General features: G+C 31.5%; 1 protein-coding gene across 2 annotated transcripts; it reads left to right on the top strand.

Moving 5' to 3' along the window:
- The first annotated feature begins 6184 nt into the window (after nucleotides 1–6184).
- Nucleotides 6185–15150, top strand: eEF5 (eukaryotic translation elongation factor 5). Of its 2 annotated transcripts, none has more exons than XM_023168617.2 (4): nucleotides 6185–6343; nucleotides 6787–7018; nucleotides 13015–13253; nucleotides 14573–15150. In XM_023168617.2, the coding sequence occupies exons 1-4, from the start codon at nucleotides 6293–6295 to the stop codon at nucleotides 14612–14614; spliced, it is 564 nt and encodes a 187-aa protein (XP_023024385.1). In that variant the 5' UTR covers nucleotides 6185–6292; the 3' UTR covers nucleotides 14615–15150. The 2 variants fall into 2 exon arrangements, with proteins under 2 accessions (XP_023024385.1, XP_023024386.1); XM_023168618.2 differs by lacking the exon at nucleotides 6185–6343 and adding an exon at nucleotides 6418–6626.
- Nucleotides 15151–17700: the final 2550 nt, after the last annotated feature.

Raw genomic sequence — 17700 nt, 5'->3', positions numbered from 1 at the left:
GGAGATATCGGACGAAGCACTGAAACATTTACTGCTTTTTTCAACCACATACCTATATGAAAAGGCATTCTCTATTCTTGTGTATACAGAAACAGATTACAAGTAAAATCTGATTTGAGATTACATCTTAGTAGCAACATCAACCCGAATATTCCTGATTTAGTTGCAAAAAAGCAACATCAACCTTCACATTAATTTTTTTTTTCATATTAATCATAATAAACAGTTATAATTACCTCCTGTATTTGTTTTTTTTTGTATCTGTAATAACTTAAATAAATACCTAATCCGTTTTTTTTGCTGTTTATTTTATTAACGGGGTCCGTGAAAACTGTGCTTGATTCCTTAAGGGTCCGTGGACTGAAAAAGGCTGGGAAACGCTGCGCTAGATGATCCTTCGAAGGCTGGCTAGGTACTATAGAAGTTTCTTTTGATCAAAAACTGCAAGGAATTGATGATAGTCCTATTACTAAGATCACACCAGTTTCCGCAAATACCACCAGTTCCAATCTGCTCACAGTTTCGAGAAAATCTACTCCTATCCATAAGTGGAATATTCAATTTACGAGAGCTCGTGGCACAATGAGCGTTTGTGCTTTTTTGGAATTAGTAGAGGAGTATTAGAATTCGCGAAGGGTTTCCGATAATGAACTTTACTATGGGGTAATTGGAAGAGCGAAAAGTTGGTACCGTTCGGTTGAGATGAAACCACTTCTTGGGGGGAGTTTGTTGACCAGTTCAAATCTGAATTTCTTCCGGATGATTTTCAGACCGATTTCTTAGAAGAAATTAGGCGTAGCAATCAAGGTGAATTTGAACCCGTTGGAGAATTTTTCGGGCGTATTTCAAATATGTTCAATAGATTACCTCACTTTTTGTCCCACTCGTGCGGTTGAATATTTTACGACGCATATAATAGAACCCTACTATATTGATAAACTAGAACATGCAGATTACTCAACAGTCAATGAACTAAAGACCCTGTGTAAGAAATTAGAATGCTCGCGGAATATATCAGTGAGGGTAAAGAATTCGGGATTCGCGAAAGGTAAAGTGAGTTTACTCGAACCTGATTTAGCTTATGAAGTTCCTTGTACCTCGGAGAACCTGGATAAGAGAGCAGGTTGAATTAGTTTCTCAAGAAATAACCAAGCAGATGTAAAAAGTATACAATGTTGGAATTGCCAGGGGGAAGGTCATAGTTTTGCCAAATTTATTGCGCCTGGGAGTTATTCTGTTATCGATGTGGAAAAAAGGGGTAACTAAGTATAAATGTGAATGTTAAAAAAACGGAACACGAGATCGCCGGTCGTCGGTCATAAGTAATCGTCTCAATCCGGGCCCTTCAGATGCGTCCTGGGAATCTTGGGTAGATTTTGTAAAGATTCGATATAAAAAGAGTCGAATCGATAGTCTTTTCAATTCACTGTATAACGATCCAAAGCTCTACCTGAAGGTTTCTATTTTCAATAAGAATTTCGTAGGTCTTTTAGATTCAAGCGCTACACAAACTGTTATCGGTAGGTCTGGTTGGTGTAAATTACAAAGTTGAAATTAGAGAAATGTAATCAAGTAGTTAAGGTAGCAAACGGATTAAATTGCGATGTACTGGGCATTGTAACTATTCTGAAGTATTAGAAGGAAAATGTAGAGTATTAAGCTGTCTTGTGATTTTAGATGTTAATACCGAAATAATTTTAGGTGTCGATTTTTGGCGTGACATGAACATTGTAACTGATTTGAGAATTTTGTTTGGGAATTTAAAGAACCATGTACAGCGGTGGATGCGTTAGAAGTTGAGTCGCTTGACGACTCCGACAGAAGACAGTTCCAGGAAATTATTGACTCGTTTTTCGAAAGCATAGGTACGGGTTTAGGTCTTGCGAAAGTTGGTGAATGAGAGAGTTGACTGTCGTGAAAATTCTTTAACAAATTAACTTCAATGTAGGCTTAGTAAATATATTAATGAAAATAGAAAAAATCAAAACAGGTCTTGATCCAGTCATAATAGTAGATATAGTAAGTCAGAATCCACCTGTTAGTCACCTAATTTCAAAAGTAGAAATGAAAAATTAAAATCAGGAAGACATCAGTCGTTAAATGATAAAGGAAGTTATGCAAATAAATCTAATCTGCGCCCGAGGAGCGCGCAGTATAATCTGAATCTGAAAATACACTTTATTGACTGAAGATGTAATAGTTTTTATTAACAAAATTGTAAACTTCACATAGGTGTGTCTTTCTATGATCTTCACATGATATTGGATTTATAAAAATATAATCAATCTGTTGGATTTCAAAATAAATATTTCAAGTTAGACAAAAATCTGTATGAAATCCATTTTCAGTTTCTATCTATCCCTATACTATACAGGAGGGGGGTATCATTTGCTACCCTGTACATAAATAACTTCAAATTTGTTTTCTTTGGGAAATCTAATACATATTTTAATCCCAATAATTTGTTTCTGAACAGTGTCTTTTGTAATTTTGAACGTTTTATGACTTGTTTATACACCAGGCTTTTACTTTAAGTAAGTTATTAGAATATAAATTACTGAGAGCCTTCATACGCCGAACATTTACTCCAAAGGGTGGTATATGAACGCACGATCTGAAATTCGGAGTAGAATGTTTCTTGCGCCCGAGAAATTTCTTGTCAAAGATATGTTTATCATTTGGGATCAGAGCTACTCACGGATCAAATACGTCCTGAGCAAATAGGGGCCTGTTTTTAACACCTAATTTAATCTCACCTCACCTGAGTTTTAGAAAAAATACTTTGAGGTCATTTAGAGCGAGAGAAAGACTTTCTATCCATGTGACAGTACACCTGATTTGAAAGAAACGTCCCAGAGCATTCCAGGTCTCAACTCGATTACATTTTCACCGTTATGAGAGCTTCACTTGTACCACAGAGATTCTCACACCTGTTTACTCATCTGTGCCCTGGCGACACTTCGATCTTAAGGAGTTAGTTTCTGTCACCTATATTCTATCTTTTTTAGCGGTGAAACCAAGTTATTTGAAATTTATCGGATTTCTAATTTAAGTTGCATTCGAGTTTACCAACGATCAGAAGAACAGTGCTTCTTTCTGTTTTACTGTTCTGCCACAAAAAAATTGTAACAGATTATGACGAAAAAATTATCTTTAGACAAAAATTTGTAAATTTAGAGAATCGCACACATTGCGAAACATTTCACGCCGAGAGGTTGGCAACACTATGTGATTTATCTTCAAAATAGATAGATAACTTATCGAATCCAACACGGAACGTATCAAAATGGTCTTCAATCAACGGTTTTGATACCTCAAAAGCATTATGTTTTTCACATATCGTATAAACAAATAAGCATCACATAACGGTCACAGAACAAAGTATCCTGTTTTTTGACCACGGAACTACAGAATACCTTACAAAAGAGCATAGAACAGGAACCATGACTTTTTTTGATAGACGAAAATTTCGAAGGTGATTATCAACAAAAACATTTTTTTTTAATTATTAGTGAACGTGATTGAATGAAAATTATGAAATGAAACTAGTTTGTTCAAAATGTTGGCCTAACAACCCTTTTGAGAAGTCTCCGTGATAATTACACAATCGAAATTAAAATAAATTATATATACGATGTTTCATATAATTTGAATCTACCACGAAAAGTGACATTAAACACCAGCATTAAAAAATCTTAGTGCTGCCAAATGAGTATTTTTTCTGTAAGGTATTCTGTGGTTCTATATCCGAGATGAAGTACTATGATGAAAATAGATTTTTCCCTCTGTAGTCATGAAATTGAAGAACTGAAATTACTTCTAAAAGTAACAAAATGAAGAGAGGTAATTCACCAATATGGTAGGTCTAAAAGTAACATTTTGTTACTGAAGTAACATCAAGAACCACATGTTCTTGCTGGCATCCTACTAACGGTGTTGAAAGACTTGTTCTCCCATCGGCAGAAACATTTGAAAACCGGATTTCAAGATGAATCAAGATTGATGTCACACTATGTCAATGAAGTAAGAAACCCTGCCCCTTGGTCAGGCGTCAAATCAAATTCATGAAACTATTATCCGTGCGTTCCATTGTTATTCTTCATTTGAATAACGATGAAATACATTCTCATACTATATAACAGGTGGCCTGAGTTTTCACGATTATATTTTTGGGAAGTTGCTCCATCTGAACTAAATGAACTAGTTTCTGGAGCACTATTGCGATGCATCACCAAATCTCCAATTGGTGTAAAAGACATTTTGATTACATTCGAACTTCATTCTTCATTTGTTCAACAACTTCACTGAAATTATATAAAAAAAATTAAGTTATACTTTTTTTAATACAAATAAAGTTAGCTTGCAATTATTGAAACTTATTGAGGCTTACGTAACCTCATTAGAACTTATTCTTCATTTTTTCAACCTTGACATTTGTAATGTTCACATGAACACCCAAAATGTTTCATAATCCTTTCCACTCGAGTTTACGACAGTAACGCTCGCAAGCAAGTGAAACGGGAAAAACTGCGGTTTTGAGCACTTAGTGGAACGCATCCTGTCACCTCAACATAGGTTAGGTTGACAAAAATCCTCTGAAGAGTGTTCATGGTTCTTCCGTGTTGTGTTTCTTTTCCGTGCCTCAATCAGTTCCGTGCTAGTACAGACTAGGCTGTAGTTTTCACTACCGTTTGACCAGGAAATCTACTTCGTTTAACACTTGACATTTCGTGTTAGGCGTTTGCCAACCGCAGTGAATGCTTTCCTCACTAATACTTTGTAGGACGACATGAGTAATCAACAATAATTTCAATTTAAAATTGCCGCCCCTAAAGTTCGACTCTTTCTACCTCCACAATTCCCCTCTTTTACCCTCTTTCTTTTTATTTCAGGAACCAAGGGACCTCCGTTCATTGTAAACGGCATACTCAGGGCTGCTCCTGGCTGTACAATTGTACGAATTGCTATTCAATTCAATATTTTTTCGTACATGCATACCACATTGACGAAAAGCATACATTTTGACTTCATTTGGTTTTGCATTGATTTCGATAGGTGTATTCCGCATGTCCGTTTGTCATAGAACTCATAGATCACGATCACGTCGATCACAAAGCACTTTATTTTCAGATCAGTCAAATGTCAAATCTATCGAAAAGCGCTGACGCTAAAAGAAAAATAAATCCACAGTGAGAAAAGACGAATTTTAGATAAATATTTATGAATAGTAGTTGGTAGTTTACTTCACCTCTCTTGATTTTTGTTTCAAGAGACTTTGTGTTGTCATTTGATTTGATACATAATATAAGCTAAAGCTAGATTTGTGAATGCAAAATTTTCAATAAATATTAAGACAAATAGTAATCAAATCAATATATTTGCAATAACCACTTCAAAATGTTCACATTTCACATACGAAGAAGTGTCTGCGCATGCGCGAATCGCTTTATTCCATCTTTGCATCATGCGGGAAGCTGTCACTTGTCAATCATTCTGATGAATGACAGGGTTGGCGACCATTGATGCTATACAATTATAGCGAAAAGCATACATTTTCATCTGTCATTTCCGTACAAAATATTTTTGCTTTGGAGCAGCACTGGGCATACTCGTTTTTGAAAATTCTTATTTTACTTCACTGCCATTGACTGTTAATAGTATAATAATACATACAGAAACATTTTCAAACACTTGATAGCCTTGGCACCTTCCATTTTCGACAATAGTCACGAATTTGTTTCATCACTTTTCAATCATCAATTCTAAGTTGAACAATTCACAAACTTTTTAGTAATTTTGCCAAACAGTTCTTAATTTCTAATAAAACTGTAAGATTTATATTTTTTGAAATTTTTAAATATTCAATTTCATTAAGTGGTTATTTCTCATTATTATAATTTATACTTATGTATTTTCTATTTTCTATTTTTCACAATTGTTGTAAATATTATGGTGTTACTTATTTTTTTACAAACCACATTTGTTGGCAGGAAGTTCCCGGTGCTTGATAAATACAAAGGAAAGTTGAGTTGATCAGATAAATATTTCTCAATGTTTGCCGACGTTATCTTTGTTTTTTTGTAAACATTTTGTTACTTCTATCACATCATGAAATCGTCATTTGAAAAATGAGTCTGTTAGTAATATAGAGTAAACCAGCTTCCTAGGGTAATTGACAATACATTGCGAAAATTTCGAATTCGAAAAGAATCAACTAGTATTACACTTTGTTTGAAGTTCCCGCCAGAGAGAGTTACTTTCGATTTCCTTAAACCGACCCGTTTATAATTCTATGCGCATGCTTTGTATACCTCTTTTGGATTACATTTCATCTTGTTCACATGTGAGTACTTTATTTTTCTTTAATAACCAAGGTAAATAAAAAATTATTACACTCGATTGTTTTGGTAGTGAACAGTGTTATCTTACAGTTTTCGTTTGAATTTTTGCTAGTTTTCAGTTTGGTTGCTCCTGTAAAAATTGTTCGGATTGTTTGACAGTGCATGATTTGGCTCTATTCGCGCCATGTTGCAATAGATTATTCGGAATATTCTTGGGAATCTTCTAAAATACAGTTGAGAATATATCTACCAAGATCATATTATTTTCTTGAAGTATTTATATAGGTAACAAACATATCGAAAACATTAGATTTACCATGAATATCGCATATATCGTTATTGTTCCAACCACATGTTCTTATGCCGCGTGGACAAGGGCTTAAGCCGGAGTTCAGTTTACGCCCAAAAAGTGAATTTGAACTAACAGTTTCTTTTATTTTTGTAGCTTGTAAGGTTGAAAACCAACATAATTAAAATGGCCGATATTGATGACACACACTTTGAGACTGGAGACTCTGGAGCCTCAGCAACTTTTCCTATGCAATGTTCAGCCTTACGTAAAAATGGTTTCGTTATGTTGAAATCCAGACCATGCAAGATCGTTGAAATGTCAACATCCAAAACTGGTAAACACGGACATGCTAAAGTACATTTGGTCGGCATCGATATCTTCTCAGGTAAGAGTTTCATTCGATAGCAATGAAGGTGGATTCCAGCACTAATCCTAAGTCCTAGAAGTCCATTTTTTCCTTATATATTGAAGAACTTATGATGTATATCATTTATTTTACAAAAGTTTTAATACAGTGTACTGTTGATAGAATGTATCACTTGTTGGTAAACTTTTTTAAAATTCAGGATTAAGAAGAGCTTGAAAACCTAAAATTTTTAAATATTACACTAATACTAAAATCAAGTGTACAATGAATGCATTTAACTAAACACATTTGGTTTGTTAGCATATAATATAATACATGGCAAAATTTCACAGCAGTAGAGAAACATTTGTCAAAACATTGATATATTGAATCTCAAAATTAAATGTAGATGGGAAAGAACAGTTTTGGCTTTCTACTTCTCAATCATGATACAAAAAATGTGGGAATCTTCCAAAGAAAGGAAGGAAGCAATCAATTCACAAAAAAAGGAACTCTACAAAGGTATGTAGGTCATGTAAAGAAGTAATTTTCAGACACGAACTGGAAGAAAAAGTCCTCTCTTTAATATAAACGTTGAAAGAAAAATACTTATATGTGAACACTGAATTATTACAAAAAACACTATTTAGTTTGTATTCCAACATTCGTTATGGAATTAGTCAGATATCATTCACAGGACATATGATTCAATTTTTAAAGAATGTTTGGAATACAATTCAAGTAACTGTTTCGAGAGGGCTTTTTCTTCTAATTGGAGTCTGAAAGGTACTTCTTTGCATGATCTACACATCTTTCTATAGAGTTACTTTTTTGAAATTGGTTTTCCTTTATATGGAAGATTCACATTTTTTTTGTATCAAAGTGGAGAAGTAGAAAGCCAAACCTTCCTTTTCCATAAATTAATTTTCGGAAAAATATACCCGATTCAATTTTTTCACGTATATTATTATTCATTAGATCAATATGAGACTTTATTTTTTTAACAATGTCGGCACCACATACTTTAATACATGTGAATTGTATTATAGTTGTGGGTAATTTTTGATATGTTCATTATATTGACTCTGGTAAGTTGATAATGGATGATTATTTCTTTCTATATATTAGTATAGTCTTATGTTAATAAACAATATTCAAACATCCATTCAAGTTCTTTTATCATGAAGTTCATTAGTGTTTCTTCAGTCTTCTTAATGCTATTCTTATCATTCTATTTCACTGTTTTCTTGATTGGTCTATTTCATTTTCATCTATATATTATCTAAACAAAAAATGAAATGTGATGTGTATTATATTTTATAATGTTCAAAGTGATTTCTTGTGATAGTTTTTGGACTGAAGTTTAATAATCAAGATTTGAAAGCTGATAGTTGGGATAATGTTCATATTCAGGAAAATTACCATTCTCCCAAGCTTGAAGGAGATATTGTATAAATAAATAGTTATTGCGGTTTTGTAAATTGGTCAACGAAAATCTCACGATGAAATGTTACTCAAATACTTATTAGAATGCATAAGGATTTGAACGTGTGCAGGCAAAATGAAAAAATGATTTGAGTGAATCCTTCATTCCATAAACAAATATGAGTTGTAAATATATCAAGTACATTTAAAAAACCAATTTTAAGCTAAACATTTCATTGGATTGGAGTTACAGAATTTCAGAGTTTGGCAAAGATTGTTCCCTGGATCCTGAAAAAGATTTTAGATTCCCTTCTTATTCTATTCCACATGAGGAAATATAAATAATCAATTAACTTTTTTTTAACCCTTGCACAAAAATTTAACTACATTGAAAAAAGTCATAACTACAAAATATTTTTCCTTACCAAATACATTTTTTAAATAAATTTTTAGTTTTTTTTTGATGAAATGATCATCAAAAACTTAACATAAATTCGGATGGTTTTTTAATGAATTTATTTATATTTGCCATAATTTTTTTTTACTTTCTAAATGAAGTTGATTAACTCAACAATTGATATGTTCATTAACAAACTACAAATTTATTTCACAATTCGGAGGATATATATCACAAGTTTTGGCTTCCTTTGTCTAAAAAGGTGTTGATATATTAAATTAAAATTATACTAAAAATAACCGAAATATTCAAGTGGAAAATAATGTCAAATAAGTAATGAAATTGTACAAATAGAATAAAAATTGTGATCATCTTCAAGAGGAAGATTAAATTCTTGAAGATGGTCACTTCATGATTGAAACATGTGTCAAGGTGTTAAAAACAAAGGTTTAGTGTTGGGATGAAACTCTAATAATATTCATTACTACACCAAAGGTTCCAAACAGTGCATTACAATGAATGAAACGTAAATTATATGCAAACAATAGAAATAGTAATGAAAAATTATAATAAGACATTAACATAAATGAGGAAAAAACAAAATGGAAATAAAGATTTCAATAAGGTAGACCACAAAATTTCGATTATTAGTATTCACAATACAGATGAAGATCATTGTAAAAACTAACAATCAAAACATTGTAAAGTAGCTTGATTTTGAATCTTTTTTTCATTTTTATTTATATTTGCATGTAATTGATATTTTACTGTCTAAAGGTCGAACCCATTTATTAATTCATTTCAATTTCATATAACAATAATGTGTTTTTTATACAAATTAGATTTCTTGCAATTTTTTATTTTCTACTTTTATTTTTTGAATTTCATTTCATTTTTTTCAATTATTTTAGATTTTACTGAATCACTAGAATAATTTGGTCCAGTTATTTTCAATACAATTTTAATATTTCATTCTTTTTAATTTAGTTTTTTCACTAATAGATTATAAATATATTGACACAATATCATTCACCAATAATAATTGTCCAGCAATGATAGACAATGAATATTTGTAAATCTGAGAAATTTCCTTTTTAATTTCTTGATTATAAAGTTTATATGTGTTCAAATAATTGGTTTAGGATTCTTTTTATATTAAATCCTTTTCCATCCAAATACTTCTACTACAGAAATAAGTTCATCTTTGGTCTTGAGATAAACTTGTGATTTTTTTTTCTGATTTGGAGAAAAATCATTATTACAGAGATAACATTTACATAACAGGGAATTCACAATTTCATTTTAAAATAAACATTCTGTACCTGATTTTGTTCAGCTTTAATGACAATATTGCTTGTTGAAGACTTGGGATCCTTACCCTAAGCATTAGGGTTTTTCAAAAGAATAATCCTTACAGGATTAAATATTTTAGAATAAACTACCTGATATTCTGAGAAATCCTTAATAGAATTTAGCAATGACATTTGAATTCTGTAGGAAGGTTGAACTTTCTTTGTTTTGAGGTTTACAAATTCAGTCAGTTTATTTCATATGTTCATACAAGAGGTTTTCGTACTCAAACAAAGAATAGTAAAAAATTTTACTTTGGCTTCTCTGGAAACGATGGAATCATTAAGAACTTGAATGTTTTGTCCTTACATAATAATCATATTTATATAGTTTGTGACATTAAAGATAACCTGAGATAAGAGGAACAATAATACAAATCAGTAAATTTATTACAAAACCCTATTCTAAATAATATACGATTTATAAACTTGTTAACCATTTCATGTTTGAAAAAAAACTTGATGAATATTGGATTACTTTTACATATCGAGCTGGTTTAGGTCAGAATGCATTTACAATTGACCATATATACATAAGGTAAAATGTGAACAGATCTTTTTCGGTTTAGTATTTGAAAAACTCTTGGATACTTCTGATTCATCTTGAAAAAAATTACTATAATTGTATTTTTTTTGGAATATCTTCACCCAAAACAACCATTTATCTGAAAAATACATCATGATTTGGTGAGGACAAATAAAAAACCATGTGATAACTCCAGGGATTGATCTTGTATTTTAAAATATTCCAAACGAGTATCTCATATTTTATTGAAATCAAAGTTTATCAGATAGAATAAATTGAATTAATGAATAAACAACTATAGTCCCATTTCGAATTTTTCTAGCATATATTTCTTCTTTTATTTTCAATATCATTTGAATGAAATTAATTTGTTATTGCTCAGTCTGAATTATATTGATTTGAGAAGTGATTCTGAAAATACTTACTTCAGAGTTACAATTTCAAATATCAAGATATTTGGAGTTTCTCATGGTACCTGTAGAGATCTCATCTTATATATCGAACAATTGGAAATACATTCCTTTTTAATTCAAATTAAAGTTCATTACCATATAGAATAAATGAAATGTAATGAATAGCTAGTGCCTCATTCAAATTTTTGGAACAAAATTTCGCAAACCAACTTCTAACAACAAGTAACTCTACAAAGGTATGTAGATCATGTAAAGAAGTAATTTTCAGACACGAACTGGAAGAAAAAGTCCTCTCTTTAATATAAACGTTGAAAGAAAAATACTTATATGTGAACACTGAATTATTACAAAAAACACTATTTAGTTTGTATTCCAACATTCGTTATGGAATTAGTCAGATATCATTCACAGGACATATGATTCAATTTTTAAAGAATGTTTGGAATACAATTCAAGTAACTGTTTCGAGAGGGCTTTTTCTTCTAATTGGAGTCTGAAAGGTACTTCTTTGCATGATCTAAGAGATATAGAGTTACTTTTTTGAAATTGGTTTTCCTTTATATGGAAGATTCACATTTTTTTTTGGATCAAAGAGGAGAAGTAGAAAGCCAAACCTTCCTTTTCCATTAATTAATTTTCTGAAAAATATACCATGTTAACCTCATGTTAACCATTTCATGTTTGAAAAAAAACTTGATGAATATTGGATTACTTTTACATATCGAGCTGGTTTAGGTCAGAATGCATTTACAATTGACCATATATACATAAGGTAAAATGTGAACAGATCTTTTTCGGTTTAGTATTTGAAAAACTCTTGGATACTTCTGATTCATCTTGAAAAAAATTACTATAATTGTATTTTTTTTGGAATATCTTCACCCAAAACAACCATTTATCTGAAAAATACATCATGATTTGGTGAGGACAAATAAAAAACCATGTGATAACTCCAGGGATTGATCTTGTATTTTAAAATATTCCAAACGAGTATCTCATATTTTATTGAAATCAAAGTTTATCAGATAGAATAAATTGAATTAATGAATAAACAACTATAGTCCCATTTCGAATTTTTCTAGCATATATTTCTTCTTTTATTTTCAATATCATTTGAATGAAATTAATTTGTTATTGCTCAGTCTGAATTATATTGATTTGAGAAGTGATTCTGAAAATACTTACTTCAGAGTTACAATTTCAAATATCAAGATATTTGGAGTTTCTCATGGTACCTGTAGAGATCTCATCTTATATATCGAACAATTGGAAATACATTCCTTTTTAATTCAAATTAAAGTTCATTACCATATAGAATAAATGAAATGTAATGAATAGCTAGTGCCTCATTCAAATTTTTGGAACAAAATTTCGCAAACCAACTTCTAACAATGCGTTCATTAACATTATTAAATGCCTGGTTAATTTTCCAGGCTCTGCTTTGGTTCAGTTTGAATTCGAAACCGCTCAAAGACATCATATTGTAGTAATTTGAAAAGAGGCAAGTTGAAATTTGGAACGAAATGAACAGCATCAATGTATATATTATATGTATATATAAATATTTATTGAGATATGGAGCTACAAAAACACATGACATTAAAACGGACAAAACTTTTGAAACAACCTAATATATAACAAAAGACATGAGGTTTCTATTCTATACTGATTTTTATATCCATGAATGTATCGAACCTAACCCCTAGTCTCCGTGTTACCTGAATATTCGTTTCTATTAATATTTGGGCGTCAAGCGAGACATATATTATATATAGTCCTTTTTTTCCACAAGCATATTGTGACTGATCATATCATGCTTACTAAAAATTGGATACATTTAATTTTTTTTTTTACAAAATCATTCACCTTGTTCTTTACACAATAATCAAAAAATATTTGTGAATAACTATTAATTTATTTCACAGGTAAAAAATATGAAGATATATGTCCCTCTACACACAACATGGACGTACCTCACGTTAAACGTGAAGATTACCAGTTGACTGATATTTCTGATGACGGATATTTATCTCTCATGTCAGACAACGGAGAACTACGTGAAGATCTCAAAGTCCCAGACGGTGAGGTAGGCGCCCAACTCAGAAATGAGTATGATGCCGGTAAAGATATACTCTGCACAGTACTGAAATCTTGCGGAGAAGAGGTGAGTTGACAAAGTCATTGTATGGATATTTTTATTTTATTATTATTTTAACATGCTTTTATTAGTTTCACATGTATGTATGTTTGTAACTCAATCTTGGGATCTGTATTTGACAGAATTGCTTGATTTATTCGCGGGCAGATGGCGCTGTTCGTAACCTCCTTGATATAATTCGAACTCACTATACATGTATTTCATTTGAAAAAAATATTTTTTTCAATAACACGCACGCCTGCTGCCTTATTTGTAACCCTCCTTTGCGCGCCTACTGCCTTGGGCTTGGTAGCTGATTTTCAAGCTCCCTCACCCGAGTCGGAAAATATCAAAGGTCATTTTTTTTTCTAAATAATATACGGCTGATTGATCCCAAACTTAATATGAAATAAATATAGCTTAAAAAGACTAAAAAACACTTTTATAGCATGAAAAACTAAAAAACATGCCTTCAAAGAACGTCGAACTGAAAAGTTGAAAATATTTTTTATTAAATAAGCTGAAAACAATAACTAACGAAAAATACTAGTATTATTGTGAAAAAAGCGTGGGCGCTTTGTTTCATATTTTTTGTATATCAAGCGCCTTCATTTTTTCCATAATGATACTAGTATATTTCGTTCATTATTGTTTTAGGCTTTTTTTTTTTAAATTTACTTTTTAGTTGGAAGTTCTTCAAAAGCGTGTTTTTTAGTTTTTTTAAACTATATTTATCTTATAATTTTTCCTAAAATGGTGAAAAAATGTATTATAATCGATGTGTTTAAATATCGTCTCCGTGTTACCTGGATATTAACACATTTTGTATTCAGGCGTCTAGTGAGACGTAAATTATAATCCATTTTTTCCACAAGCATGTATGTATTATCATACTATGCTTACTGAAAATTGGATACAATGTTATCGAAAGAATAAAGGGATTATTTTGTACCATAGTGTGAATAGAAATATGCTCAGAGGGTAGAATCAACCGTTTTAATTAGATTTTGTTTCAAACTAAAAAAATCTCTTGAATGAGTGGATCAGGTATAATACTAATTAGCTGAATCACAAATAAAAATTTAGATGCCTTATCAATAAGTGATATGGAAATTTTTAATTTAAATAATGTCGATAGAGACAACTTGGCACTGTTTAAAAATTCACATTATCTATTTTGAATTGTGTAACAAACGTTTTACTAATTTTTTTGTTTTTTTCCAACTAACTATAAATTTACTCGAGATTAGTCCATTAAGCTGGATATGTGGAGTGGATCAGTATATGTTCACATTCAGAAAGTGGTAGTTTTGGAGCCATTTCATGTTTTTGTTTTTTATTTTCAGGTGGTGATTGCAGTAAAGACAAATACTGCCTTGGATAAATAATAATGGACAGGAAAGATGGTGGGGGCTAAGATCGAACGTCATCTTGTCCAGTGGGTCCCTGCTTTATGTTATCTGAAATATATTATCGTATTGGACCATCAGTTATCAACAGCTTACTTATGTAACGCCCTATCGACTGGCAAGATGTTGATGTGGTGTATACATCTTCTGTAATTTGTTGGCTAAATTAAAATGCAAAGCTACATTTGTTCAATAAAATTAATTTAATTTTAACCCTATGTAAATTTTTTTTATCTTTTACCATCTTTTTTGGAACCACCTTTTTCTCACATCATGCTTTCGAGTATTTTTTGTATCATAGATTATGGGTTCCGTTTTTTTTTACTACTGAATAAGAATTAGGTGATTCTAGATAATTGTTGACAATTCATTGGATCAAAATAAAGTAGCATTTTTAAAGACTTGTTTTGATATTGTTTAGACTAAGTTTTAATGGAAAATTGATCGTAAACCTACCTTTATGGTTTAGCGCAATAATTTCTACTGGAATTGGTTAAATATAAAATGAAATTTCATGAAGACTTTCATTGTTCTCGTTTCCTCACTTTTTGTAAAAGGTTGATTCCTCTTTATTCTTGATAACGTCAATTTTAGTAAAGACCGTTGATTTTAAAAATGCCTTTTTAATCTGTAAAATGGCGTGAGTTGATACAATACATTTTATTTGTAAGTTGTAAATCCTAGATTGGTCATAATTCTCCTATGAGGGTTTATCCAAGGACTCCCTATATACTTACTAACATAGCCTAAATGACATACTTGAGTGAGATAAATGTGACGTGTCGTGAGCAAGTATACAAGAATTACATGAATGTCAAAATTACTCGAGTTGAAAATGAGATCCCACAGGTGAAGATAACAAACAGTACTTTTGATACAAATTAGTGATACTAATGAAGAATTATAACTCGACAGTAGAATTTTTAATGAAACAATATAACTTGCAAACTAACTTTGCCGACAATAAATACACAAATTTCATTCAGACAAGTCATCTTAAAAAAAAGGTTGTCATGGTTTGAACAAGAAACATTAGGTTACTACCCCAACGGCTATCAAGGAAATATGAATATGATCGAGAAATCCCTTATTGAACTGTCATCGATAATTTGAGGCTCGTAAAGTACAATTCCATAATAGTGGCACTAAAGTCTCAGAAATATTACATTAAAACGAAAATATTGTTGTCAAGGTTGTGATTCGATATATTTTTCCTCATCTATTGAGTTTAATTTTCGTACGCCACTGCAAGAGAGATTAAGACAAAAACGTCAATCATTTCTGAGAATTTAGTGCCTACTATTTTGGAATTATAGTGTAGATACTTGCAAACTATATCCATCAAACAAAGATAGATGCGTCATCAAACCATGGTCACCACGCACATTTGCGTGGTGAAATAAATATTGAATATTGGGTGAAATAAACAAGCGTCCTTACGCTGGCCAATCAGATTTAATTGCAATCGGCTGGCGGAATATTGAAAAAAAATTTCAGTCATTTCTTAGTGCGACTCATATAAGTAGCCTTGTCCGGGAGGTCACGTGCACTATGCATGATGTTTTGGAGCACTCCGTTGCTTGTATGGACAGAGTACAGTAAATGCTAATGCAAATAATCATTTGTTGGAAAAATATTCAATAGATTTTCTTGACATCTAATTACTTTCATAAAAAAAATATATTTCCAATCCAGTTCTATATTCTAAAAAGTTAAATACCAATAACCGCATAAAAGTATTCTAAAACAATGGCAATGTATTAGATTAAAAAACTACCGAGTGCTCTGTGTTGAGAACGAAAGTATTTCAAAGGTATCTAAAGTACCTACAGTGTACAATTTAACTCCAGTTGAAATTAAAAGAACTGTAGATTTGCGGCTGCTGGCTGCCTTTGGACGCTTGCCAGCCTTATTATCATAGAACTTCTATCTGCTATAAAATAAAAGTTTATAGATATTACATATAAGTAATATACATGGTTCTACGTTCTATGCACCCTGTTGGCTTAAATATAAGTTAGGATTTTGAATTTTTCCAGTGGATCATCTGCATTACCTTTCGAAGTATGAAAGCAAAATTGTTTTCTAAAATATTCACACATTAAAACTAATAACGTAACATTTTGTGAACACTTAAACCACTTTCTATGTAAACCATTTTGACGGCAACACTCTATCTACGCCACTTTTGATTTTTCATAAAATGAAGATATCTAACGTACTTCGGCATTCCATTCACAGCAGTAACTATAAGCACATACCAATGTTTACATTTGAAATCGATTCTTGTTTTATTATTAAAATGTGTACAAAATTGGACCAATTTCATTTTTCCCGTCGAATTTTTGACAAAACAAAAGCGAATCGGTTTAAAACCGCGCTTTCTATAGTAAACTAAAGTGTTTCAGTGATGAAAAGGAGTGCGCACTTAAAGTTGATCGATTCTCTTTTATTTATATGTTGAAAAACTGAAAGTACCAAAATAATTAAATCACTAAACACAAATTCTGAAAATCGTATTATTGGACGGGACAGAAGTCAGGTCAGATTATAATTTCGGAATTGTCAAAGAGGAAACTTCCAATTTTGTATAGCTTGGGCCTGTGTTCTGTGGTCACGAATATATTATCGCTTGTTGCTTATAATTTTTTAATTCAGTCTTGGATTCGAGATGTGACCAGATGATCACATGGAATAGTTACCGGTCTAAAAATACCATTTGAAAAACTAGTGCAGCTTTGTGTATCATTGTCTTTTTATTTGTTGATACATAAAGATATATACACTGAGTTTTACCAATAAAAACTCTATAAAAGCATAATTGTTCAAACCCTGAATCAATACTGTTGTAAATCATGCCCTAAAGAAAATAACGCCGGCCGCCACTGGTAGCCATAAATCAATTGTGACGTAGCTAAGAGCGCGCGAATGTTCGCTGCCGTTCTAGATGTAGCGAGAATAATGCTACCAGCTTCGATGGAATTCCGAGGAATGTTCCAGCGCCTTCGATTGCCAAATGTAAGCGCTATTTCCTCGCCCATCGAGACAGTCAAGTGGAAGTGACA

This window comes from Leptinotarsa decemlineata, unplaced genomic scaffold, assembly GCF_025532065.1.
Source record: "Leptinotarsa decemlineata unplaced genomic scaffold, Ldec_3_MD MMD2_tig00001393_RagTag_RagTag, whole genome shotgun sequence".
NCBI lineage: Eukaryota > Metazoa > Arthropoda > Insecta > Coleoptera > Chrysomelidae > Leptinotarsa > Leptinotarsa decemlineata.
This window is presented reverse-complemented; position numbering and strand designations above follow the sequence as displayed.